Source organism: Acinonyx jubatus, chromosome A2, assembly GCF_027475565.1.
Source record: "Acinonyx jubatus isolate Ajub_Pintada_27869175 chromosome A2, VMU_Ajub_asm_v1.0, whole genome shotgun sequence".
Lineage (NCBI taxonomy): Eukaryota > Metazoa > Chordata > Mammalia > Carnivora > Felidae > Acinonyx > Acinonyx jubatus.
This window is the reverse complement of record NC_069383.1, coordinates 895,156-919,832: the sequence shown is the minus strand read 5'-3', so window position 1 is coordinate 919,832 and position 24,677 is coordinate 895,156. Positions and strand designations below refer to the sequence as shown.

Sequence of the window (24,677 nt, the reverse complement as noted above, 5' to 3'; positions counted from 1 at the left end):
CCTTCCAGATCAGTAGGGGGCAGATAGGCAGACGACTAACAAGGGAGGTGAGTCGCTGACACAGAGGGGAGGTCTGCTGTCCCCCAGCTGCATGGAGCCTCCAGGTACATTCCTGCCTCACGTGAATTCGCCCATCCCCAGTGTTTGTTGCGCGCCTACCCTATTCACAGTGCACCTTGCACACTCGGACGCCACCTCCGAGGAACACGCAGAGGAACGCAATCCCTGAAGACACGGCCTACCCATGGAGCATCATGGCCACCGGAGCCAGACGGGCCTGAGCGGGAGCCCCGGCACCACGTTTGTTAGCAACGCAAGCCAAGTGGTTAGCCTCCTCTCCCTCCCAGAGGGCCTTTGATCCAGGAGGAAATGAGGGACACACATGGCAATGTCCAGAACATATTGCAGTAACTCCAAGAAAGGGCTGAGGCGTCATCCCAGACCTCAGAGAAGGGCTGGCAGCGTCCCATGTGTGGGCACCAGGCGGCGGGTCGGGGGCCGCAGGACAGAGCCAGCAGCGGCATCGCGGTGGCCGAGGGAGGGTATAACTGGTGCCTGGGGACGGAGGGAGCCAAGGCTCAGGAGCAGAGGGACTCAGAGGTTCTTGACCCTAGTGGCATCTCAGAAAGACAGGCTGGGGCTGTGCAGGGCGACCCGGAGTGGAGGTGCTGTGCACAGACAGGACCCCGGTGAGGCAGACCCTTGTCACCTACGAGCGGATGCCAGGACTGGGCAGTGACAGGGACAGAGAAAACAGGCGGCCACGGAGGGCAGCCAAGGTGGCGTGTACACGTTTCTCGTGAGGGCATTTTCTTCTCGAAACGTGTATCTAGAGAATATAACACCATGAGCATGTGTATGCACATGTACGTGGGCACACACACATGCAGGCCTACACACATGTGCGCACACTTGTTCCTAGGCACAGACACACATGCTCACGTATATGGACCTGTGTGCACACACACGGTCACACGTATATACACAAGCGTGCATGCACACGTGGTCACGTGGACGCATACACACAGGTACACAAGCACACATACACACATGCGTACGGTTAGGCACCGTTCTTTTGACTTTCCTGTTTGTGTGCATCCCTAACAGAAAGCTGGGGGACATGGTACCTTTCCAGCTCTGTGGCATCAGAATAGTCTCCTCTCAGGCCACACGTGCTACCTTCCTCTGGACAAAGCCACGGGTGTGAGCGGCTGCCCTTGTTTTCTCAGAATAAAGTTCTCCCAATGGCAAGGCGGTGTGACTGGGCTCTGCAGACCCGAATGGTTCAGTTTTAGGCACAGCGGTCACACCGCAGTGACGCAAGCGTCACTTCACTGTGACATAAGTGCCACATCCCCGCCACCACTGGCACCCCCATCCCGCTGAGGCTGAGTTCCTGGACTTCAATGTGGCCGGGTGATGGCTCCTCCATTTCTCGGGGCACAGCACGAATTGGGGGTCATGTCCTCGTCACCATGCTACCAATGGCCGGAGGAGGAAGTGAACGTCGAAACTCGGGTCTCCGGAGCCACGGCACTGCTCACACCTCCGTTTCCAGGGCTCGGGTCCCACCAGCGAACCCACCTCCCGTCGAAAGGCCTCCCCTCCTCCAGAGGAGTGGAGCTGCCCCGCCTCACCATCTCCCCAGTGGTGGACGTCCATGCTGCCTTTGCTGACGACTCCGGACCACTCTCGGCGGAAGCCGCCGTCACCCTGCCTTCTCCTGCCCCGTCTCCTCACTTGCTCCTCTAGACTCGCCTGGACCTTCCGCCGGCCCTGCAGCTCCCTGGGGAGCTCGGCCCACTTCAGGGCACCCACTGCACAGCTCGGGGCTGACCCCTCTGCACACGTCGAAGATCACTGCCTGGGAGACTCTCGGTGCTCAGTAATCACCATGCGGTTACCTTTGGTGCCAGGGGGAGCTAAAGCAGAGGAAAGTGGTCCAGGCACCACTGTTAACCATCCCGTCTCATTGCGCCAAAAATAAAACGCATGCAGAGCAGTGAGCGCCCCGACTCACAAAACCAGTAAATTTCTGCAAAGATCCGTTCAAGCCAAACTACTTAAATGGCCTGAGAAAGGTTACTGTTTCAAACACGGTCGACAGAATTACTTTGGAAGGAGTACAACCATTCAATGAGTGCACACTTTCATGGGTTATTTGTTTTAAAAACAACTGTGCTTTTATTTCTGTATTCTCTTAAGATCAAAGAAAGCCATAATTTACAGAACAAAACCTCTACTAAGTCATGCGTCGTAAGTACTTGTGGACGCGATTTTCTCTAACACCTCCTCAGCTCCGTCAACTCCAGCCTGCCCAGCAGAGATGAGCTCAGGTCGACGTGACACCTGCCTCAAGCCCGCCACCTCTGGTTATTCACAGACACGTGTGGGTCTGTGCACCAGGTACAGTCATGAGAGAACTCCTGACGCCTGTCTCCAGGCTTATCCAAGACCCACGGGCCACGCACTCTGCGCCTGGGCTCCTGGCTTTCCTCAGACGCAGGTGGCCCTGCCATCAGGTGCCCTGTGACCGCCGCAACCCCCCCCCCCCCCGAGGGCGGGACTGGTAGGACCCGTCACGGTCCTTTCTCTCCCACAGTCTTGCCGCTCTCGTTCCCCGCTCCCCACGTGCCCGCCTACCAGGGAGAGAAGTCCATCCGTCCCTGAGCCTCTCAGCGCACACAGGAAGACACCAGCAATGTCGGAGGCCGGCCAACCCTGTCTCCGCGAAGCTGCACTAGACCCACCGCTCACACCCGCGGCTTCGTGCAGAGAAGCCCACTGGATTTCCAAAAGTCCACCCCCCCCCGCACACCAGACACAGAAGGCACGCTGCCCGTGCCACGTGCCCGACACTGGCGAGCGGGTGTGTAATGACAGGGGGTAAAGAACCCACAGACGCTGTGCCCCCACCGGCGGGTGCTCCCGGAGCCATGCCACGGGTCCAGATGCCCTGGGGCACTCGCTTCCCTTCGCTGGTTTCTGACTCCAGGGATGAAGGTGAGGCGTGGGCTTGCACACTCACACACATATGCACATTTGATTGTGCTCGCACACACGTTCACACTCCTACACACACTCAGACACAATCACACCATGCTCACACTCACGCCTGCACTCTCAATGCCTGCAGAGCCACACACAGTGCTTGCACACTCAAACATGCCTGCACACATGCTCACACACCTTAGCACACCTCCACACTGGCACACACTCGCATACACCTCTGTACACTCATCCATATGCATTCACACCACGCTCACACTCACACATACCTGCACTCTCCCATGCTTGCATGCACACACCAGGCTCTCATGCACTTACACATGTTGCACACTTGAACATGCTCACACATTTGCATATACTCGTTCACAAACTTATAAACACTGATGTACACACTCATGTTCATATCCATGCTCACACTTGCACATGGCTGCATTCACATGTGCTTGCACACTTACCCACTCACATACACACTTATGAACGCTCACATACATGCTCACTTGTGCTCACATGCTTGCACATGCTCACACATGCTCACACACCCATAATGGATTTACCAACTGGTCTGGTGTGAGGTGCTCTGTTGAGTTCTTTTTTTAAAAAATGTTTATTTGTTATTTTGAGAAAGCAGGGGAGAACGAGTGGGGAAAGGGTGGAGACAAAGGGAGACGGAGGATCCCAAGCAGGCTCCAGGCTCCGAGCTGTCAGCACAGAGCCCGACGCGGGGCTCGAACCCACGGACCGTGAGATCATGACCTGAGCCGAAGTCGGCCGCTCAACCGACTGAGCCCCCCAGGCACCCGAGGTGCCCCAAAGGTTCTTGCACGTCAGCACCGAGGAGAACGACAGGCCCGTTGCAGGAGCTACTCATGGGGAGAGCCGTGCGTGTGCGTGCGTGTGTGTGTGTGTGCGCGCGCGCGCGTGTCTGGGAAGCTGGAAAAGCTCACCTGAATCAGGGCCCTCATGTTGCCCTACCAAGTACCTGGCCTCTTTATCTTTCTGCGTTTCGATGATGCACGGTCCTGATTGCAAAGTGTCTCAGCTGGTAATAAGTGCACTCCATTTTTCTTCAAATGTGCGTTTTATTCAGTTCCCAGATGAATCCAATTAGCATATCATTGTGACTGATTAAATATGCCTCATGTAAATTTACATGTCAAAACACGCTGAACTCAAACAGATAGACAAGGCCTCCAGGCGTCCGTAAACAGCTCTGCAGGCGCAGCCAGCTCGAGACACAAAAGCCGAAGTTGAAATTTGCGGTGATGACCAGGTAGAGACTGAGGAAAAGCAGAGAGCTGCTGTGACTCGTGCTGAGGGGAGGGGATGAATATGGACATTCGCCTCCCTTTGTCTCTGACGAAAAGCTATGGACAGGAGGCTCCCCGTCTGCATCCAAGGCTGTCGCATCAGATGAGCTCATCAGGTGATGGAAATTCGGCCTCTGATCCAGGAAAGGTCCCTGGGCACTGGAGTCGAGACTGTTTCAAAGAGATTATATTATCTTAGACAGCAGGATTAAATTAACATGGGAATGACTTCTACGAGAGGAAATTTTTTTTTGCTAAACATGTGCTAATGTTTATTATGCATAACATTTTCTTATCATAAGTGATCTCCTTTGATGTCCTATCCACTTGTTCGTCGGTTTCTGACATTCTTTCCAGAAGGGAGCGAAATCCCAAGGATGAACACTGGGTTGTGAATGTTGATGGAGAGCCTCACCGGATTCCTCTAAAAGCAGTGACCATGGGTTCTGTGGGTGATTTGGGGGAAATTTTTTGAGTAACGAGCGATATGAAGTCTGGTTCGGCCATTCACCACAGGAAACACCTCCTGTGGGACGCGCTGGGTCTCTGTCATCACGGGGTGAGCACCGTCACTCCTTTGCTGCACGCGGGGGCCTCCTGGAGAGCCACAGGAGCACGGCTGGCTGACGGTCAGCCACCGCCGCCCCTTCTCGCCACCACGTCTCCTCGAGGCCACACTACCCCAGGCTGCCGCCAGCCAGGACAGAGGGCGTGGGCGGAGAAGGTCTGAGACGCACCTGCCTCTGGGGCTCTGCCCGCACCTTTCCATCTGCCCGTTCCAGGCGCCCGCCGGCCTCACCCACCCCCCGCCCCCCACAACCCTGGGCTCTGGCTGACCCTACCCATACCTGCTCCTCAGCGCCCTAAGTGATGCGCCTCCTGTTACAAACAGCTCCACTCCTTTGTCATCGTCTCACGGGGAGCGTCACCCTCTCAACCACGAGCGAGCTCAGTGAAAGTGATGTCCCTTAAACGAACCCAGAAAGGGGTTCATGGCAGGGGAGACGTGTGCTCCCTGTGAAGAAATCTCAGAAGCACCAGGCCGTTAAACAGGCTTAATCCCAAGCAGGCTCTGGAGAAGCTCATGCCGGGCCGGTGCCCGCAAGCAGCTGAGAGACAAGTGCCACCAGGATCAGAGGGGCCGTGTCAGCCACGTCCACGGTTCACCTGCAGCACGGGGACGGCGAGGCCTCTGCATCTCCTCTCTGTGCAGCTGTGCTGTGGAATCTCAGCCATTCAGTCAGGGTGGAAATGGTACAGAAAAGGCGAAAACACATCATTTAAAACAGGAAAGGAAACATGTCCAAGACCGACTGTGGCTCTGACACCAGATCCGGGGGGTTCTTCAGAGGGATGAGTATTATGACAAAATGGAAAACAAGTGTTCTCAGTGTGTCTTATCGTGAAGTGTTAAAGGGATTAAATCTGTTTAACGTCGAAGAGAAAAGCACTTAAACATAACAGGCATGTTCCGGAAAGCTGCACACAGGATGCTCCTTCTCACCTGGGTAGAGCTGCAGCCTGCTGAGGGGGTTTTACAGAGACCCCAGAGCGCGTGGAGCCCTGTGAGACTCCTTTCCGATTCGGCTGGCCGTGAGCGCCCCTGTGGGGTGGGGTGGCCGTGAGGGTCGACGTGGCAGTTGCTCACGGGGCGTCCCTGTCGGGTCTCCCCTAGGCAGGTGCCAGCTCGGAAATGGCACCGCCCGAGGGACCGCGTCACCCACTCCAGGGAGGTGACGGAAGGGAGGGATGGCGCAAACACAACCAGACCTTCATTCGCTGGTGAGCGCGGTCCAGAGGCTAACAGTGTTTTCCAGGATGTGGGATCCATCCCTCGAACGTTTCAGAACGCCTTCACATGGCTGCGGGGAGAGGCTCTAGATCAGGCCAGGCCACGGGGCTGGGCTCCGCACCTCCCGGACCATCTGCTGTGTCCACCTGGAGGCACCAGGCTCCACAACCTCTGTCCCTTCTGTGGATACCGCGGCCCTGTCCCCTCTCCGCCCGCGATGGGTGCATCTTTGCTTCCTGGACTCCGCGTTGACGAAGCTGGGGTCTGGCAGCCGTTCGTTCCTCACGTTTCCCTCGCTGCCCTCTCCTCCCTCCCATCCATCACCGAATCCCACCCATGTCACCTCCCGCCTGTGTTTGCTGCTCTAAGTCCCGCATGCCAGCACCTCTCCCTGGCTCAAGGCTCACTTTTGCTCTGTGGCTGGACGGCCCCCGCCAGCCCGGCCCGCCCTCACCCCCATACGGCCGCGACGCTCGCCCACGCCCGGCTCGGCTGGACCGCCGGCCTCCCTCTCACAGCTGACATCAGCTCCTTCAAACCGCTGATCGCAACCAGGAGGAGTGTGACCCTCCACCGGACTCGGGTGGATCTCTGTCCCTGACAGACGCTCTGTACATACGGCCGTCACGGCCTAACAGCCAGCACTTATGCGTGCCGTGGCGTGACGTCTGTCTCACCACGACGGGGCCAGCCGGGGCCAGCCTGCCTCGTCGGCAGGACCTCGCAGGGTCACAGGGAACAGGCGCTCGTTCCGTCCTCCCCCGTGAGCCGCACAGAGGTCTTGGGAAAACCACTTGGTAGGAGTCACTCTGGGTAGGAGTCACTTTTGCCCTGTGCCCAGGGCTGGGCCGGCCATCAAAACCCTCTTAAGGGTCACAGGGATCAGCTGGGGGACATTTACAACTAACCCTCAGGAGCCGAGTCTCAGATCTGTTCTCGCAAAACTAAGTACAGCACAAGGGCTCTGCCAGACAGACTTCTGCTCTCTCACTCTTCCAGCGACATTTACTTCCCTTGGTTGAGCTCTGTCCGCCTCATTTCTACCTTGAAAAGCCCTTCTGGTGTGCCTGCCCAACCAATTCAACAGAATCGAGAACTCAGCCGGCCGTGGTCACTCTGTTCACACCCTCTGCATCACCGTGGAGCTGCTCCTGTAATTATTCACAGGCCACCGTCTCCCTGAGTGAAGCCACGGGACACTTGCCCGACGCACACGAAAGTCAGAAAGAGAGTGTCTCCGAAAGACTCGGGGATTAGAAGCGTTTGCTAAACCACGGTCCTCAACAGGCAGTAAGTGCACCCTTGTCTGTCATGACGTGTCCCTAAAGTTTGCAAACCGCAGAAACACAAGCCACGGACGATCGCAGTGGCCCGACAGGCTGCAGCCTCCATGGGACTTCCCTCTGCGGCAGCATGGCCGTGGGCTCAGCCGGTCCGTCCCATCCCATCCCGTCCCCTCCCATCCTGTCCCGTCGGTGCCTGTGGGCCCAGGAGCCACCGCACCCCCCGCCCCCATCGTTTGCAATCCCAACTCCTAACTGAGGATAAAAACAAGAAATGGTCACAGTCCTCCTCTCCTTCTCCCTCAGCCACATTGCGGGTGCAGCTGGCTGGGCCTGAGTGCGTGAGCCCCTCCCCGCGTGCGAGGTCTCTGTGATGTGGGCAGCCGCGGGCAGTGCGTCTGGATCCAGGCCCGCCCCGCCCTCCTTGTATTCGCGCGCTGCTGTGTCATCAGACGTGCGTGTGCACCTCCTTCTTGTCCACAGACTGTCCCTTCCCTGACACGGAGCCCCACGAGGGCAGGTTCCCTACAGCTCACGCAGCATCTGCCCCAAGCGGGAGCTCAGTAAACATCTGCTGCAGGGCCGGGTGGGGCCCAGGAGGAGGGGGAGGGGGACCACGGCTGGGGTTCCACGTTCTCACTGTTGTCAGGCTTCACGCCGAGGCCCCTACCTCCTCGTTCGCTCACTTCTCACACCTCCAGGTGGCAGGCTTCCCACTCGCCCCGCGGCCCAGAGCGGCTGTCACTTGCCGAGATCACAGGCGGGCTGTGGCCTCCCTCTTCGTGCAACTCACACGCGTCCCATCGCCTGCGTCACGCCGGGCCAGAAGACAAAGATGACCGGGACGGTTTTCCTGCTCATCCCACATGTGGTAACTGGGGCAGGCTCCCTGCTCGACACGGAGCAGCCAGCCACGGGGTTCACCCCTTTTCCTTTCTCCAGACTTTCGTGCAGGATGATGCCAGAAATAGGGCAGGAGAAGGAAGCTAACTGCACGTGGCAGTCACCTGGGCTGGAGCAGCTGGGGCGTGGCGCCCCGTCCCAGTCCTGCTGCCCGAGAATGACGCCCGGCCGGCCCAGGCGCGGTGCCTCTGAGTGTGCGACGCGGGGCAAGAGTTCCTGCCCGCGTGGGTCACTGCCGAGTCACACACACCCGTGAGCGCTCCTGTAACTGACAGTCGTGAACCCTAGGGCTGAGGATGGCCGGCATCAGAGCGGCCCTGGGCAAACTGGCGGGTCTTCAGTGAGTCCCGAGCACGGCCTCAGGCTCCCCGGGCCCGCCGGCCTCGTCCGAACCCAAACGGGCTCCTTGGCGGCGGTGCCTTCTCTAAGCAGAAAGCCTTCATCACGAAGCCCCGTCGCCGTCTCCCGCTCCAGCGCCGCCGGCCCCCGCACCTTGTGGACAACCACGGGGCCGACGCGGGGCGGTTCCCGGAGAGGGGATGCGCCCCGGGGCGCAGGCTAACGGCGCTTCGGGCGGCCTTATGTCACTGGCTTACGTGGACTGTGAGGCTCTAGAAAGTGGCGGTGGTGCCCCGTGAGCGTCTCGACCAGCACTGCAGCCGGCACGGCTCCACACGGCGGACGCGCACCATCCCGGCTCCGGAGGCCGGACTCCAGAACCCGGGTGCGCGAGCGCGGGCTCCAGCAGAGGGTCCTCCCTGCGTCTGGTGTCTGCCGGCCGACCTTGCCCTGCTCTGCCGACCCCCCACGTCTCTGTCCTCACGGGGCACCCACCCCAGCCAGCGTGGCCTCCTCTTAGCCTGGTGACATCACAGAGGCCCTGTCTCCAGACACAGGCTGGTACCCGGATGTGTATTCGGGGCTGCTTCCTACCCACAACGGGCACCGGCCTCACCCGCATCTGAGCGCGGGGCTCGGGGACGTTCCTGACACGGTGAACGACAAACAGCATGAAAGGCCGCGTCCCCCTCGTGGAGAAGGGAAGGCGCGTCGGCCACACGGTGCTCTCGGCCTCAGGGTTTACAAGCCACGCCGCTTCCTGGCTCGCTGTCGACGTGATGTTCCCGACACCAGCAGGGGACCGCTCAGCCTCCATGGGATGAACCGACCGGAGCTCTCTTCAGCTCCGAGACAGGGCCGCCGTCCCTGTCGCCCAGCCTGATCACAGCCGCGTCCCAAATTAAAGGATCAAACCGGGCCAGCCAGCGGCTCCATTTAGAGACGCACCTCTGCCATTACTGACGCGCGAGCGGCCGGGACACTGGGGAACAAGGCGGGGGCTACGCCCACGCGGAGGAAGCCAAGGACAGCTCTCCACGCGCTCGACAAGAGCCACTCCCAGCCTGCCTCTGCCACGGCTCCCATTCGGGCCGAGTCTCCTGTCCACCAGCTGCCGCCGCATGTCCCATGGTGGTGCCACGCGGGAATGGCCAGCAGAGGGGTGGCCGTGAAGCAAATCCTCTCCAGGCCGAAGCCACTCAGAGGAGAGAGCAGACCGCTCCGTGGCCGCCGGTGCCATGGTGTGAACACTCAGGAGCCCACGTCTGGGGCGTTTCCAACACCGTGTGGCCGTGGACCCAGAGGCAGCGGAGGAGGGAGGCGGCCGTGTTACGAGCTGCCGCGCGTGGTCATAAGGGCTCCCTCCTTACCAGCACCCGGTGCAGGGCAGGGACGGCTCCGTACGGAGTCCGGGTGGGAAGGCTGTTAATCTGTTGAGGTGTCAGAGTCAGAAGTCACGGGAGCCACTCTTGAGTGTGGACAACGGATCACGCGGTCCTGGCTGCTCGCGGGGAAGAGGCCGACACCGCTTTTTCGACAAAAGAAAGTGCCAGAAAACCAGGCTGTGGCACTCGTGAGGCTGCACTGGGCTCGGAAACACACCGCACCGTCCCACCTCTTTCCCCGAGGAAGCCAGAGCTCGCCGAACTCCAGCCCCTGGCCGAGCCGTGGACGTGCGGGTCCCGCACCAGCTTCCGGGAACGAGCCCAGCACAGGAGCGAGCGCGGGGGCAGCCTCGCCCTTGGAGGGAGGGGACCCGCCCCCCATCACACGGGAAGGTGGGGTTCCCGGAGATGCCGCACGGGCGGACCCCAGGTCGTGACAGTAAAACCCGTCCCACCCACCTACCTATGGGGGGCTGTCATGCGACCTCGGACAGACACACACCACACGCGTATACACCTGCACGCACCTGCACACCTACACATATCACACACCTGCACACCCACATCCTCCGCACATATCACATGCATGTGCACACCTATGCACTCTGGCACCTGCACACTTATGCATGTCATGCACACGGACTCGCTCACACATGCCACACACCTGCGCGCTCACACATATCACACACAGGTGCACAGCTACACACACTTACAATGTCACACACACACACACACACCACACACTTGCACACCTGCACACCTACACATATCACACACCACACACATACACATAGCACGTGCATATACATAGCACACAACTGCACACACACATGCCTGCACACATTACTACAGGCACTTACACAGCACATACACCTGCACACACATCCCCATACATGCATACTCACTGCTCTGTTCAGGAGGAGACGCTGGGCAGACCCTTCGGGGCGTTACATGCAAACCCGACCCTGCTCTATCCCCCGTTCTCCGCTAGCCGGCCTCAGTGGGTGCTCAGGAACAGTCTGCGTGGACTCCCGTGGGCCACGGTCCGCCTCCCCGTGGAGCGCAGCGCACCGGGCCCTTGGGAGCAGCCGCTATGTCTCAGAGCCCGCGATCTGCATTTTCTCAGGTTCTATCCTGCTTCTGGCCCGCTGACAGGCCACATCTCCCTGTGACAGCGGCCCTACAAATATCTGTGCATGCTGGCCGGAGGCAAACAGGCCCCCGCCTCCAGGGACGGTGTGAACCCTCCTACGGAACAAGCAGGCAAGAACACGGGGCTAATTCTGCACAGTCCACTAGAAAATAGCCAGGTACACAGAGCGAACTGGCTTTAACCTCGCTCAACCCAAACTAGCCTGGAGAGGGTGGAGCCTCTGGGGCGGCTGCCCGTAAAGCAGGTTCCTCAGTGGGACGACAAGGTCCCAGAGAGGAATTGCGGCTGCAGGCTGGGGGAGCCGCGGGACCGCAAGCAAAGGGCCTCTGCCTCCAGCCTCCGGGGGCTTGGGGACAAGCAGCAGGTGCCAGCCTACGCCTGTCAAGCCTCCCCACGCTCCCTGCACCCCAAGAGTGCCTGAGCCCAGCAGCCGTCCGGTGGTTGGGGTTCTCACCCCTCCCGACATTCTCCCCCCCCACACACAGGGCGAGGGGCACATGCAGAACTAAAGAGGACGGTGTGTGCAGTGCGCGCTCCTGCTCAGGACACGTGCCCCCGAGGCAGGCGCACCGTCCCGCACCCCCGTGCTCCGGGAGAGGAAGGAGACAGCGCCTTCCGGAGGTGGTCTGGAGGTTCGAGAGGACCTGGGGACAGGATGAGCAACTCACGTTCACTGCTGCTTCCAGGACCATCCCGGGACGGACAACTACCACACTTCTGTCTGCAAAGCATTTGAGAGAGTGCCGTCCACACAGAGAGACAGCTGTCTACACAGGGAGACAGCTGTCTACATAGACAGAGTGCTGTCTACACAGAGAGTTCTTCTACAGAGAGAGAGAGCTGTCCACGCAGAGAGAGAGCCGTCTACACAGAGAGCTGTCTACACAGAGAGAGTGCTATCTACACAGAGAGCTGTCTACACAGAGAGAGCGCCATCTGCCCAGAGTTGTGTACACGGAGAGAGCCACCGACCCGCTGCATCGGAAGGATGCCAATGGTTCCATCTCTCCTGGAACAACCCTGTACTTTTTCAGTGTCCCCGTCTTCTTCTCTGTAACCTGAAGTTCTCGATCTGAGTGGCTTCCCGAAGGTCGTCCACTGGGGACGTGCTGCTTGTAGGGGTCGGAACGCAACGGTCGCCTCTCCTGACGAACAGGTGGACCGCCGGCTCGATCACACCGTCCCCCGAGCGTCGTCGGCAGGGCGTCCACCCGCTCTGCGTACACACGCCCGCGTCACACGTATGTCAGGTTGTCTGGCGTCCCTGGGACGGCAGGGGGCACGGAGTGCGGACGGCGGCACAGAGCAGCCACGCTGCACCTCCTGCTTCTGAGGGATTCGGGACACAGACTCAGCCTGGCAAAGAGCGGGCGTTGAGAAGGACACGTGATGCGAGACAACACGGTGTGGCACAAAACCACGTGACGTGATGCGACGGGACACGGGACACGGAACGCGGGACACGGCGTGACGCGATACGACACCACCTAACACGTCCTCTGGGTGGGAGACACTAACAAGGGGGTCCGCGGCATAGGGGTGAAGAGGGGAGCACGGGAGGTCCTAACAGCTCCACGGGGCACCAACCTTTGTCCTGGCCTCGGGCCTCAGAAGCCAGGATGGGGTTTTCCGGCCGAGAGGCTTGGAGGAGCATCCGAATCAGCCGTGTCCTCCCCGAACACATGTCTTCGTCGTGGAACCGAGGGCATGAGGTCCCAGCGGAGCCCCGCATAGGCCTACCGAGGACTAGCGCGGACGGAGGCCACCTCAGAGAGTCTGCGGGGACGACGCGAACCGGCCCTCGGCATGTGGGCCTCCAGCACCAGCTGCCCGAAAGCGAAGGGCGCATCTCAGGTAAGCACGGAAGAGGCACGGAGGCGGACAGCCGTGGGGCCGGCCAGGACGAGAGCCAGACCAGGCTGTGCCGGGGGCCGGAGGGAGGGTTACGCCACCACACAGCCCATGAGCCATGTCAAGGGTGCTCTCACATTTCCACACAGAGCGTATAGGAAGTGGAACCATTCCCCAAACTGATGCCGGGAACTCTGTTACTCGTGCATTTAGAATAAAGTCAAAAGTCCACAAGGGCCTCCAAAAACTAACACACTGTAGATTTAATTACAGATAAAAGAAATCTGACTTCCATTAAATGATGATAAATTGCATATTTAGAATAGAAATTACCCTGGAGCATGAGAATGTTACTGTCCCTCTGTACTCCTTCAGACTAAGAAAATCACAGGAGATTCGCCCCTTGAACATGCTCCTCAAGAGAGAGAATATGGTGAATGCGTGGAACAGCAGGTGTAACGCGTGGAATAGCAGGTATAATGCACAGAACAGCAGCTATAACACGTGGAACAGCAAGTATAACACACGGAACAGAACAGCAGGTATAATGCACAGAACAGCAGGTATAACGTGTGGAACAGCAGGTATAACGCTTTCCTGGGAAAAGTCTGCTCTATGCCCCGATGTCTCACCGTGGGGCCCCAGGTTACTTATGTGCCCAAAGTCCCTTCTGACACCGAGTTGTGCTTCTGTTTATCCTCTCTGAGAACCGCCTGTCTGGCCAGCAGTCAGGTGAGCGGGAAGGTCTGGGATCGAGCGCAGCCTCTCTTCAAGCTCTCTTCCACAAGGGGCCGGGTTCCTGGCTCCAGGATGGAGAGAAGCCTCTACTGGAGGCTCCATCCCCACTCGGGGGGGGCCGTCGGGGGGCCGGAACCCGACGTAGGGCTTCTCCCTGTGGGGGCGCCTTCACACATCTCCCGCCTCTCCAGCACTGGGCGTCTTCTCTTGGGAAGATGTGCGGGTTCACCTTACTTTAGGCCGCAGGTCCCTTGAGTTGTCCCAGCCTCGCGTGGCCGCCCCTCCTGGAGGCGCCTGCCCGTCCAGACATGGTTCGGGACCGAGCAGACCCCTGGGGCAGGCTGGTGACGGTGGGGCCCGGCGCGGAAGCTGAGTGCTGGCCAGCGAGCAGCAGAACCTTGGATCCTGAGGCTGTCCTTGCTCAGCACACGCTCCGAGCGTCACGGGGCGAGCAGTCATTGTCCTAGACAGGATCCTAAGTTGGAGGGAGACAGGATGCATTTTTCCTCTTTTCCTGGAATTGCTCTCCCAGCACCGCACAGAAAAGCGGGCTGCTGCGGAGGCTGGTGGCCGCGGCAGGGGCGGCAGGGGGCGTATTCACAGGGGTGTGGGGTAGAGTCAGGGTGAAGTCTTATCTCCACGCAAATGAAAATGCCATAAACACGCTTTTCAGAGAAGACTCCTGCATTCAGGGCGTCTCATGAAACAGGGGAAACGTATTTCAAACGCCTTACAGTTCTTTTTGCTTCACGTTCATTGTTCGTATCAAACCCAAACGCTGATTGAGCTCCTGCCACGGGCAAGGCAAGTGGTGGGGTCTAAAGACGGGGACAACCTGGCTCTATCTTCAAGGACAGAGCGGTCAGGGGCTCCCAGACGTCACTGCCACCAGCCACGCCTGGCGGGCGGGTCCCCACACCAGAGCACAGGGGTGATTTGTTAACAAGTTCCCAGCCACGCTGGCAGTGTTGCCCTGGGGATCGTGCTTTGAGAACCACTGTCCCGGACCTCTGGGGTCAGCCAGTGTTCTCCATAAAAAGCCATGGTAAGCACGTCAGGCTTGGCAGCCACAGACAAGGTATGAACGGTGATGGCATTGAGGGCCAGAAGGCCTGTGTGGCCGCGGGCCGTGGCTGGCCAACTCTGGGGAAGCGGCGAGGCAGGGGCACAGGGCAGGGGGCAGGGACAGGCGGGTGCTGAGGGGTGAAAGCTCCAAGGAGCCGACCGCACTGCCCTCTAACCTCTTCCCGAACAGCCAGAGAAGATCCAGGACGTGGGCTTGAAGACGAGACGGGGAAGGCAGACTGGGCTGCAGGGGTGCGGCCAGGGATCCCGGCAGGGCTCTGCAGGGAGAGGGGAGAGCACCGGGCCGACAATGCTGAGAAGCAGGAGTGCGGAAGGCAGGTCTCTGGGTGGAATGGGGAGGCACCGTGTGCTGCTTTCCTCACTGTCCCTGTGCCGCTCTGTTCTGCCCGGGGCCCCCACGGCCGTCACAAGCCCAGCACACGGCATCTCTGTTCCCAGCCCTCCCGTCGGAAGTCACACGGCACACACAGGAAAGCAGCTGTTGGTGGGGTCGGCTAGGTTCAGAGAAGACTCATAAAACCAGACAAATCCGCGTAACTGGGACCCTTCAGACACTAAGGCTCACCCCCGTCACCACCGTTAAAGCAGGGCAGCCATCAGCTCCGTCACGAACCGTTTTGGCTGAGCCGGGGATGCCGGTGCCGTAGCGAGCCTGGTGGGGCTTCTGAATGTACCAGTTTACACCCCGGCGGGAACCGTGTCAGTGCTTTTGTGGAAGACTTTCCACGTGGAATTTGCCTCTTCGTGCTTGGCCGTCGTGAGAAAATGCCGAGCGAGCACAAACCCTTCACGTTTAAGAGGCATCACCGCGCCCTGCGTGTGGGCTCCACGCCAAGGTGCCGGAGCGCAGGGCGCCTTCCTTCCCGAGCCTCCTTCCCGTGACGTGCTGATGCCTCCGGCCGCCACCCGCAGCCCGGCTTCCCTGGTGCCACCCATCGCCAGCATCTCAGCCGTGTGCCGGCTCGCCTCTGTGGAGACGCCCAGACAGCGACGCCACCCACGCACCTGCCACCCCACCGTGGGAAGGTCCGAGCTCTCCTGTCTCCGTGCACAACCCGGGGGTCTCACCAGGCCACGAGGCTTCCACATTCTTACACACGGTATGTTGTTACCCTCCAACCCCACGACACCTGTCAGCTCCTGGGCCACCTGAGACCTTCACTGAAAGAGGCTGCGTAGCGATGCACTGGCCCAGTGTCTTTCTGATCCCAAACACAACAGCGGTCCGAGGTGAGCGATGGCAGCTAACAACACCCACGGCCCTTGGAATTTAAATCTCCTCTCCCACCAAATGCGTCCTACCTCGTTTGATGCTAAAGCAAGCCCGCGGAGCATAATCACCAGGCCTGTATCTGACAAGGAGGGAACCCAGGGCTCGACGAGACCCAACGAGCCGTCCACAGTCTCAACACAGGAAAGTAGAATCGGGACTTGGACTCTGGCTCTGAACCCACCCCCTGTCCTTCGAGGCTCTCCTCTGCCAGCCTCCGGCGCCACGGGGCAGCGCGGCGGACATCCAGATGGAGCGTGGGAAACGGAACCGGCTCTGGCCCGTTCACCTCTCGTGGGGCGATCCACGGCAGCCGACACACCCACGCTGGAGAAACAGGTGCCGAGCAGGGAAGCCGCATCGCTCTGAGCTCCACTGGACGCCTCACGCCGTCCAGCTGACCCCTGTCCGCTCTGCTGGTGGGTCGGCCGGCTGCCCGAGGGGTGCCGTCCTTGACCGCAGGTGGAGCAGGTGCCTGACGCACGTCACCGTGTGCCTCCCACGGAGAAGGACCACAGGGCCAGACGGGCAGGGAAACCAGCCTTGCCGCGTCAGTCACCAGGCTCATTTTCAAGGAGCCCTGGCAGGCGGAAAACACGGCTGATGGACAGGAAACAGGCCGTAAGGACACAGAGCCGAGCTCGGCTGGGGTTCTGAGCAGCAGGATCTGTCAATGACAAACCTGCACACGGCCATCTAGGGGCTTCTTGCCCAAGTGCCAAATAGACTCCTGCTGGCCCCAAATGCTGGGGCCCATTTCTGCTCTGCCCCACACAGCTCTGGGCTCTGACACCTTCCTGATCCTCTGTCCTTCCAGTGAGACGTCCTCTCCTGAGTCCCAGCCTCTGCAGGACCTGCCCTGGGGCCGGCCGGTCAGGTGACGGCCAGCCTGCCCATCTCAGCCACCCTGCGCGGCTGCCGCGGGCCAATGGGTGCAAAGGGCTGTGGCGGGGCCAGCCTGTCACACACCTGTTGTGCAAGAGTTCTTCAAATACCGGGCCTCAGAGAGCCTCCTGGAGCGTGACACGGGGGCGCCTCCAAGGCCTAAAACCTGGGTGTGTTCGTGGGCTGCTAGGGAGGGCTGCCCAGCGGGAAGGCGCCCTCCCAGCCTGCCCCCCACGAGCCCCTGAGGGACAGGCGCTAAGGGCTGTCCGAGCCCAGGGAGCAGCCGGGACAGGAGCCATCACGAGAAAGCCATGCGGGTGCACTGGGCCCACCACGGAATGACAGGCCGACCTGGACTAGAAATCACGCGGCCGTCCAGAGGCCACGGGGACCGCGGTTTGTGAAAGAACTCGCAGGAAGGGGGTTCGTAACAGACACCCGTGTTCCCCCTTCAAGACAGCTGGCTGCGCCGGACCCGCAGGCGGTGCTGTGGCTGATGGAAACTGCTGGAAGGGGGTGCTGGCTCGCCTGCACGGGGTGCGTGTCTGTGAGCCGTGGCCACGAGGTGCACATGGTGAGGGGTCCCCCGGCACCTTCCCTGGTCCCCTCGCACAGGTGTGGGCCGTGCTCCTCCTGTCTGGACACGTTTCTGTGCTAAGATGCTGACAGAACACCGGAGGCTCATCCGCCTATAGAGACAGCACGCACGACTAGAAGCGGACACGGGGAGGACCGGGGCTCGGACGCTCATGCTCAGCACAGCAGTGAAGGGGCCGGCCGAGGCCGTCTGCGCAGAGTCCCTCACGCCCGCCGCTGCTCACATCCCTGTAGGCGCGGAGCTCCCCGTGTGCCCTCTCAGAACCGCTGGGGCGGTGGGCACGGAGCGGCAGAGGCAGCGAAGAGAAACGCCGTGCCCGAGTCCTGCCCAGGCCACGTGCGAGTGGCCACCCGCCCGCATCGGGACGTCTAATTCCAGGGGCGCCTTGCCCCACCCGGGACGCCCGCCACCAGGTGCTTGGGCCACCCTCCGCCTCTCCTTCCCTCACCCCACATCCAGCCCCCAGCCCGAGTCCGTTGAATCTGCAAACCGCGTCCAGACCCTGAGCGTCTGGGCCGCCGTCGTCGCCCTTTCCACGCCAGCGTCACCCCAGACCAGCAACGGCCTCCCGGTTCCGTTACTTCCCTCCCCCCGTGCCCGCCGCCACAGTCGGCAGGCCGGGCAGACGGACCCTGGTAGGCGTTTCAGGTCATGCCATGCCAGTGGCTCCTTGGCCCACTAGAAGCAGACACTGAAGTCCCACCCCACGTGGGTTCCCCCGGAACCAGACCCAGATTCAGATCTGAGGGCCGGTCATCTGGGGGAGCACGCGGAGCTGCGGGGAGAGGGCTGGGCTCGTAGAAGTGACCCAGCTGCACACAGCACGCATGGGTCACCCCCGACGAAGCGCTTATCCATCCGCTATCGTGACTGTGCTCGCGCATCACCCTCATGTTACAGAAGCAGCAGCTGTGGCTCCCGGACCCGTGGCGGGAACGGAAGGTCAGCAATAATCGACCTGCTGAAATTTCAGCTCGCAGGGCACCCCGTCTGACCTTCACAGGACCCACAAAGCCAGGGCCGTGCCCCATCTTCCTGGACTTTCCCACAGTCCCACAGCTTGCAGGTGACACGGCACACACGAGCTGGGAACCCCACCTCAGCCCCCACCCCTGGACGGGACTCCGCTCCTCTGTGACCCCGTGTCCGCCCCACGCTGACGGGTCTATACAATGGGACAGAGCACTAATTCCACGCGCTGGGCTCCACATGAGACCCCTGTGCCCGTGCAGACAGAGCCTGCCTGCTGATAAAACCAGGCGACTTTCCACACAAAGCGTGAAGACCAGTGACTAATTTGGCGACACTTACTTAGCACTCCGTGTCACACGTTGCCTGTGGGGCAGGTAGAAAGGCACACAGACCGTGATCCCACCCAGGAGGGGCCCCGCCTGGTATTTCCCACAGGCTGTCAGAGCAGAGGAGAGGCTCGCCTGGTGGGCATGGCCCGGGCCCTTCCAGAAGCAGCAGGTGGCGAGGCGGTGGGCTCCCGGTCCTGTCCGTACCCAACAGGAGGCAGGGAGCCTGGGCCAGCCCGGCAAACGGCAGAAAGCAGACCAGAACGACCGGGGACCCCGGGGGCACAGAGAGTGACTGATGCCGTCAACAGCCAAAGGAGGCCAAACGCCTCCTGGAGCGAACCGGGCGGCACCCACTCGCCCCTCCACGAGGGAGAACCTGTTCCTCCCGCAAATGGTGTCGGTAATGCATCGGCTCCCTTTGTCCAGCAGCGCATATCGAGTAGTACGGTTTCTAGTATTTGGCCTAACCCCCGTCCCTAACCCCTCCCTGAGCACCGCTCGTGTATTTCTACACGGGTAACCCTGCAAATTAGGACAGACGAAACCCCTTCGTAGCACTGACTCATTCACACCCAGGGTGAAGCCGTGAGGAGAACTGGCCTTCACAACTTCTAATTACGGAAACGCGGCTCCGGGAGTCTTCTCCAGCTGGGCCGATTAGCACGGCTCCGCCACGCTGACAGCACCGCCCTCCACTCCGGCAAACACTTGTCAAGATGCCAGAAGCAATTACCTGGCTGTTTAGAGCGGAGCGATGGGGCCAGCGCCCTTCCCTTCCTCTCACCCGTCCGAACCTTCTGGAAGCCGCAGCCGTCAGGCACTTGCTCCCGGGGCCGCCAAACGGTGCTTCCTGCTGACGTGCACGGCCCTTACCGCACCCCACCAGCCCCGAGGGCCACCCACCCCACAGGCAGCCCAGCGTTTCCGGGTCCCAGGGAGACTCTGCCACGGACGGCCGACCGCCAGCCACGCGGTCGGCGAGGGAATCGAACACGCCGCCGAGCAGAAGCCCGGCACCGGATGTCCACAGCCTGCCACGGGGACAGCCCGCAAGGTGACACCTGGCAGGAGGTGACAGGAGCCCGGGGGTCGTGAGGTGGGCGGTGCCGCAGAGCGGGAGGCAAAGGTCACTTACCCACGTCTTCTCCGACACCAGAAACGCAAACATCGACTAGAAACACACTACTTGAGAATAAGGGATGTGAAGGGCAACAAAGGATTTCTCTGCTTGATCAGACGACCCGGCCAGAGAGAACAGCAGTAACTAACTGCCACTCACCGCAGCGTGCTCAGCCGTCGAGTCAGCGAGCTCTGCGCCTGGATCCGCCGTGCGCCAGCTACACGCCAGCACCAGGGCTTCCAACGCGGAAGCACCTCCTCACGCGGGACCCGGGTCCTCTCCTCGCTCGCTCACGCCGCGCGCTCCCGCGTCCTCTCCTCGCTCGCTCACGCTGGGCGCTCCCGCGTCCTGTCACCCACTCATTCGGGTTCGTAAGTGGGGCAGAAGGTCCAGGAGAGGGTCCCCTCGTACCGGGAGCAGAATCTGGACTCAGAAAACCAGCTGCGCTCATCAGTCAGGACGCACAGCAAGGACGTTTGTCGTGGGAACTACGTGCCTGTTCCTTACGTTTCGTATCACTTTGTGCGAAATTAGCCAAATAAGTTCCCTTTCAGTCCCACCGCCGGGGGTGCTTCCCCCCTCATATGATGCCTGCAGCGTCGTGCCACTGAGCCCCCGAGGGGAGCACACGCAAGCAGTCGCTGTGTCCGCAGGCAGCGATCCCCGCGGCAGGCTCTGGTGTGCAGGGTGCCGAGGGCCGCCAGCCCGCCTGACGCGGGCCCGCCCGACAGGGCCGATCAGTCGCTTGCAGCAAGGGCTCTCCATCACCTTCTAAAACAAGAGACCGCGAAAACTTCCTGTCCTTGTTAACACGTGAGGGAGTCTAGTGCTCAGAGAGCTCACTTCCCCTCCTCGGGGACGGGACCTTGGTGCCAGTCGTGCCCTTGGTACATCCACTGCCAAACCACAGAGTCCTGATGGTCACCAAGCTGGTTTCCTTAACCTTTTTCCCGTATAGCACCAGGTGCGTGCGTAACATGATAAAATTATGCACAACACAAGAGAACTAATTCTTTGAAAGCGCGCGTGGAACCTCTTGCACGTGCACGACAAGAAACCCTCCGCTTGCACAGCCCCGGCAGTCCCGTAAGTCCGGCAGGCACACCGGGATCCCTGAGCGGATTCAAGAATTCAGAAAGTCACTGCCATGGCTCTCAAACGTACACCCGGTGTGCGATTCCCGCCGGCATCTAGCATTTCAGTACGGGACACGAACACATTTAAAATGACCAGCAAACTAGATTTTAGATAAGCAACCCAGTTTCCCCAGAAAGCAATAAAAGAAATGAAAGGCCACCGCCAGCGAGTAGATGCCAGGACTGGAAACGCTGAAAAGACCTCCTTCCATTTTATACCATTCATTACTGTGCCCTGAAGTCCCAGCAAATCCGACTGGGAAAGCATTGCTTCCCAGCACTGGGATGAGCGGCCACCCGTGGGACAACCGTTAATGCTTCTGCGTAAAAAAACCACAGTCGCTGACCAGGTCCTAACTTCGTCTGACCATCTCTGCCGCGGAGACGCGAGGATGGATGCCGGAGGGAAGGAGGGGCCTGCGGCCACGAGGGCCAAAGCCACTGACGCGGGATCCCCCCCTCTTTCAGGGGGCAGGGCACTTGGAGCGAAAGCTGCCGGCTTCTTTCCCTGGGGCCGCATCAAGCCGCTCCGCTGGGAATGACACTTTACTGCCTGCCGAGGCACCTCACAGGGGCCTCACAGCGACCCAGGACACGGAAGCGAAGCCCGGGGCGTTGGGCTCTCCACGCGGTCGAAATTGGCTGGGTCTCTGGAGCAGAGTACAACTTGGCAAGGAGCTCTCCCTTCACCAAAAATCACTGGCCACTGAAATCATTACTTCCGCAAAAAGGACTACTAAGGGCACCAGGACCTACGAGTAAAATCCGGCAGCCACCAAACCAGAGAAGACTGACCGCTGACCCCGCCAGACGGAGCCCTGCCGAGGCCCGTTCCACGGCAAACGGCCACCACACGCCGAGATGACTTGCTAGGTCTCAAGGCAGGTGAGCAGGAGTCCCCAGGGCCCTAGAAGCAAAGCTAGAACAGAGCTCTCTGTTTCTCTTCGAACCCTTCATCCCGCACTGTCTTGGTCCGGGACAGACAGAAGCACGGCCGGCGTGTGCCTCTCACCTGGGACAACGCGGAAAACCTCAAAGCAAAATGGCACTTGCTCTGTCCACGCGGGGGCCGCCGCAGACACCAGGCCCTTGCTCCCCTGGGCGCCAGGCTCTTTGTCTCAGACCGAGCGGTGTGATCCTCATCCTGCACCTGCAGCCCAGCCCGCCGCGCAGTGGTGATGAGGCGCGGTGCCGACCGACCCTGTCGTCCCTGGGCTGGGCGAGCGTATGCCCACATGCGTCGTGTCGAGACAGCCTTACCTGCGGCCTGCGCGACATCTCCCGTCGTCAGGTTCTGGACACTGGCGCTCAGTCTGAAGGTCACCGCTGGGCCCACAACACTGCAAGAGACCAGGAAGAAGGAGCTCAGAACCGCTCTGCACGGCGTGTTGCTTCTCCGCCAGCTACGCGGGAAACACGGACACGCTGACGACACACACGCAGCGAAGCCACTGCTGTTCCACGCGCGACCTCCGCCAGGCTCCGGGTTTCTCGAAGCCGTGCCTCTTTGTCCCCATATTCCAGGAATTCTGTCGACAGGCTTTGCTTTTCTAACCCAGACACGGCAGCGCTCTTATAAAAAATTCAAATCAACCACAACCAACCAACAAGAACAAGCAGATATTCTTGCGAGGGAAGAAGAAAAATTGTTATGGAAACAGATTTTAGTATTTGGCTCCCACAGGAGTGGTAGGAATCAAAAGCAGCAAGGAAAGAGACGGGTATTTTTAAATCTCTCTTGACAGGAACCGTTTGAAAAACTTATCAAAGTCATTAAGAACTATTTAGTATAAAAATAACTAGCAGGGAATTGCCAGACAGGAATGATTAAAATTTTCAAAGCTTTTTAAATACTGTGTTGAACATCAGTTTCAAAAATATATCTCATTTTAAATACTTTTATTCGTCTGAAGGGGAGAGGGAAGAAGAAGGGAGGACCTTAGGAAAGGGGAGGGGGAGAAGAGGAGGGAGGAGGGGGGAGGGGAGGGAGAGGGGAGGAGGGAGGAGGGGTTGGGTCCCTTTCACCAGAACCCGTGTCCTAGCTCCTCAGGCTCCTGGCCCCAGGTGTCCAGACCCCTCCCGGAAAACAGCATCCCCCCATCTCTCATCCGTCTGGTGAATGAGGGTGTGAGGCGCAGGGCCGGTCCCACAGAGAGGAAGGTGCCGTGCAGGCTGCAGGGAGGTGGGTGCTCCCCTCCCCGCCCCAGCACGGACGCCGCTGTGCCCGGCAGGGGCTTGCAGGGCCCCAGAGGCGTCAGGGTGCAGCTGGAGAGCTGTCCTTCCTGCTGATCACCAGAGGCTCCTGCCACCGTCCACAGATGGGCTCTCACGTTGCAGTGTCCTCCCTCGGTGCAGGGGCTGGGCCACGGAACCTCCTCCGCGTGCGTGGATTCGACGACCAAAATAACACCTCGAAGAGCAAAACCACTCGTCTGCCATTGCTAGGTCTCTGCCGTGTGTGCGGGACTGTGCACATCCAGTCCTGCCCCAGTGCCGGGGCGCCGGAAACTGCGGGTGCCCGGCCTTCAACAGCCCCTCCAGCTGGCAGGTCACATCTCTCCGGATGCCTCCTCAAGCTGCCAGTCCTACCTTCTCCACCACCTTTGTCAGTGTCGCGACAGTCATTTTTAAAGGTGCTGAAAACGGGGACACGAGGAGAACTACGAAGAGTCAGAATAAAAGAGTAACGAGGCCGTGCTCCACGAGAGCCACGTGAAGGTTATCAGGACACCCTCAAAACTGGCAGCGGACCGCCGTAAGAAAACCTGCCCCCGCTCGGCGTCTCATCTCTGGCCTTCCGTGCTCACCCGTGCTCACCCGTCCAGAGGCGAGCGGCTGCTTCTGGGTCTCGCGTGGTCTCGACCAGGCCTGCTCTGAGCTCGTGCGTTCTTGTGGATTCAGACACGACCCCCACTCGGGACACCGCGGTCCCACTTCTGTCCTGCTCCTCACAGGAGTGCCTGGCTCACCTCTCGCGGGCAGCCCGCTGTGTCCGGCCCATAATGCAGCACAGGAGCCTCGGCACCCCCTCAAGCCCAAGGAGACCCTCGAATCAGCCCCAGCTTTGTGAAGCAGCCGTGGCCCAGCCCGTGGACTTTCTCTTCGATTTCTTCGTGCAAGAAATGTCTACACGGTCACAAAACTCTGCTGAAACTCCCCGAAAACGCCACCATGTCTGTCCTTCCTGCTTGGTTCCCACCGCCAGTGGTTAGAGCCCTGACCCCAGTCACGGGCTGCGTCCTGGCCTGACGTGCCCCCAGGGGGCCGTCCTTAGGAGCACGCGTCGCCCACCCTCCAGACACGCTCTCTCCACACACACAGTCTAAGGCCCAGTCTAAGGCTCCCGGGCCTGTATCTGAAGCTGCCCGGCCAGATCCCAGCGACAGCCGTCTCCCCAGCACGGTGAGCTCGAGCCTCTTCCCCTGCTCAGAGTCCCTTCTGGCCTGACCACCCCCCCCCCCCACCCATCCACACTCTGACCCACGGCAGACCCCTCTCCCAGATCCGCCGGCAGGTGCAGA

General features: G+C 60.3%; 1 protein-coding gene across 6 annotated transcripts in view; it reads right to left on the bottom strand.

The window, feature by feature from the left end:
* The window catches only part of PTPRN2 (protein tyrosine phosphatase receptor type N2), a 799,963-nt gene that overhangs the window by 404,381 nt on the left and 370,905 nt on the right, over window positions 1-24,677 (bottom strand). For all 6 annotated transcript variants that reach the window (XM_053217793.1, XM_053217794.1, XM_053217795.1 and 3 more), the window contains one exon: window positions 22,417-22,496. In XM_053217793.1, the coding sequence (XP_053073768.1) occupies window positions 22,417-22,496 (80 nt within the window). The remainder of the gene's footprint in view (window positions 1-22,416; window positions 22,497-24,677) is intronic.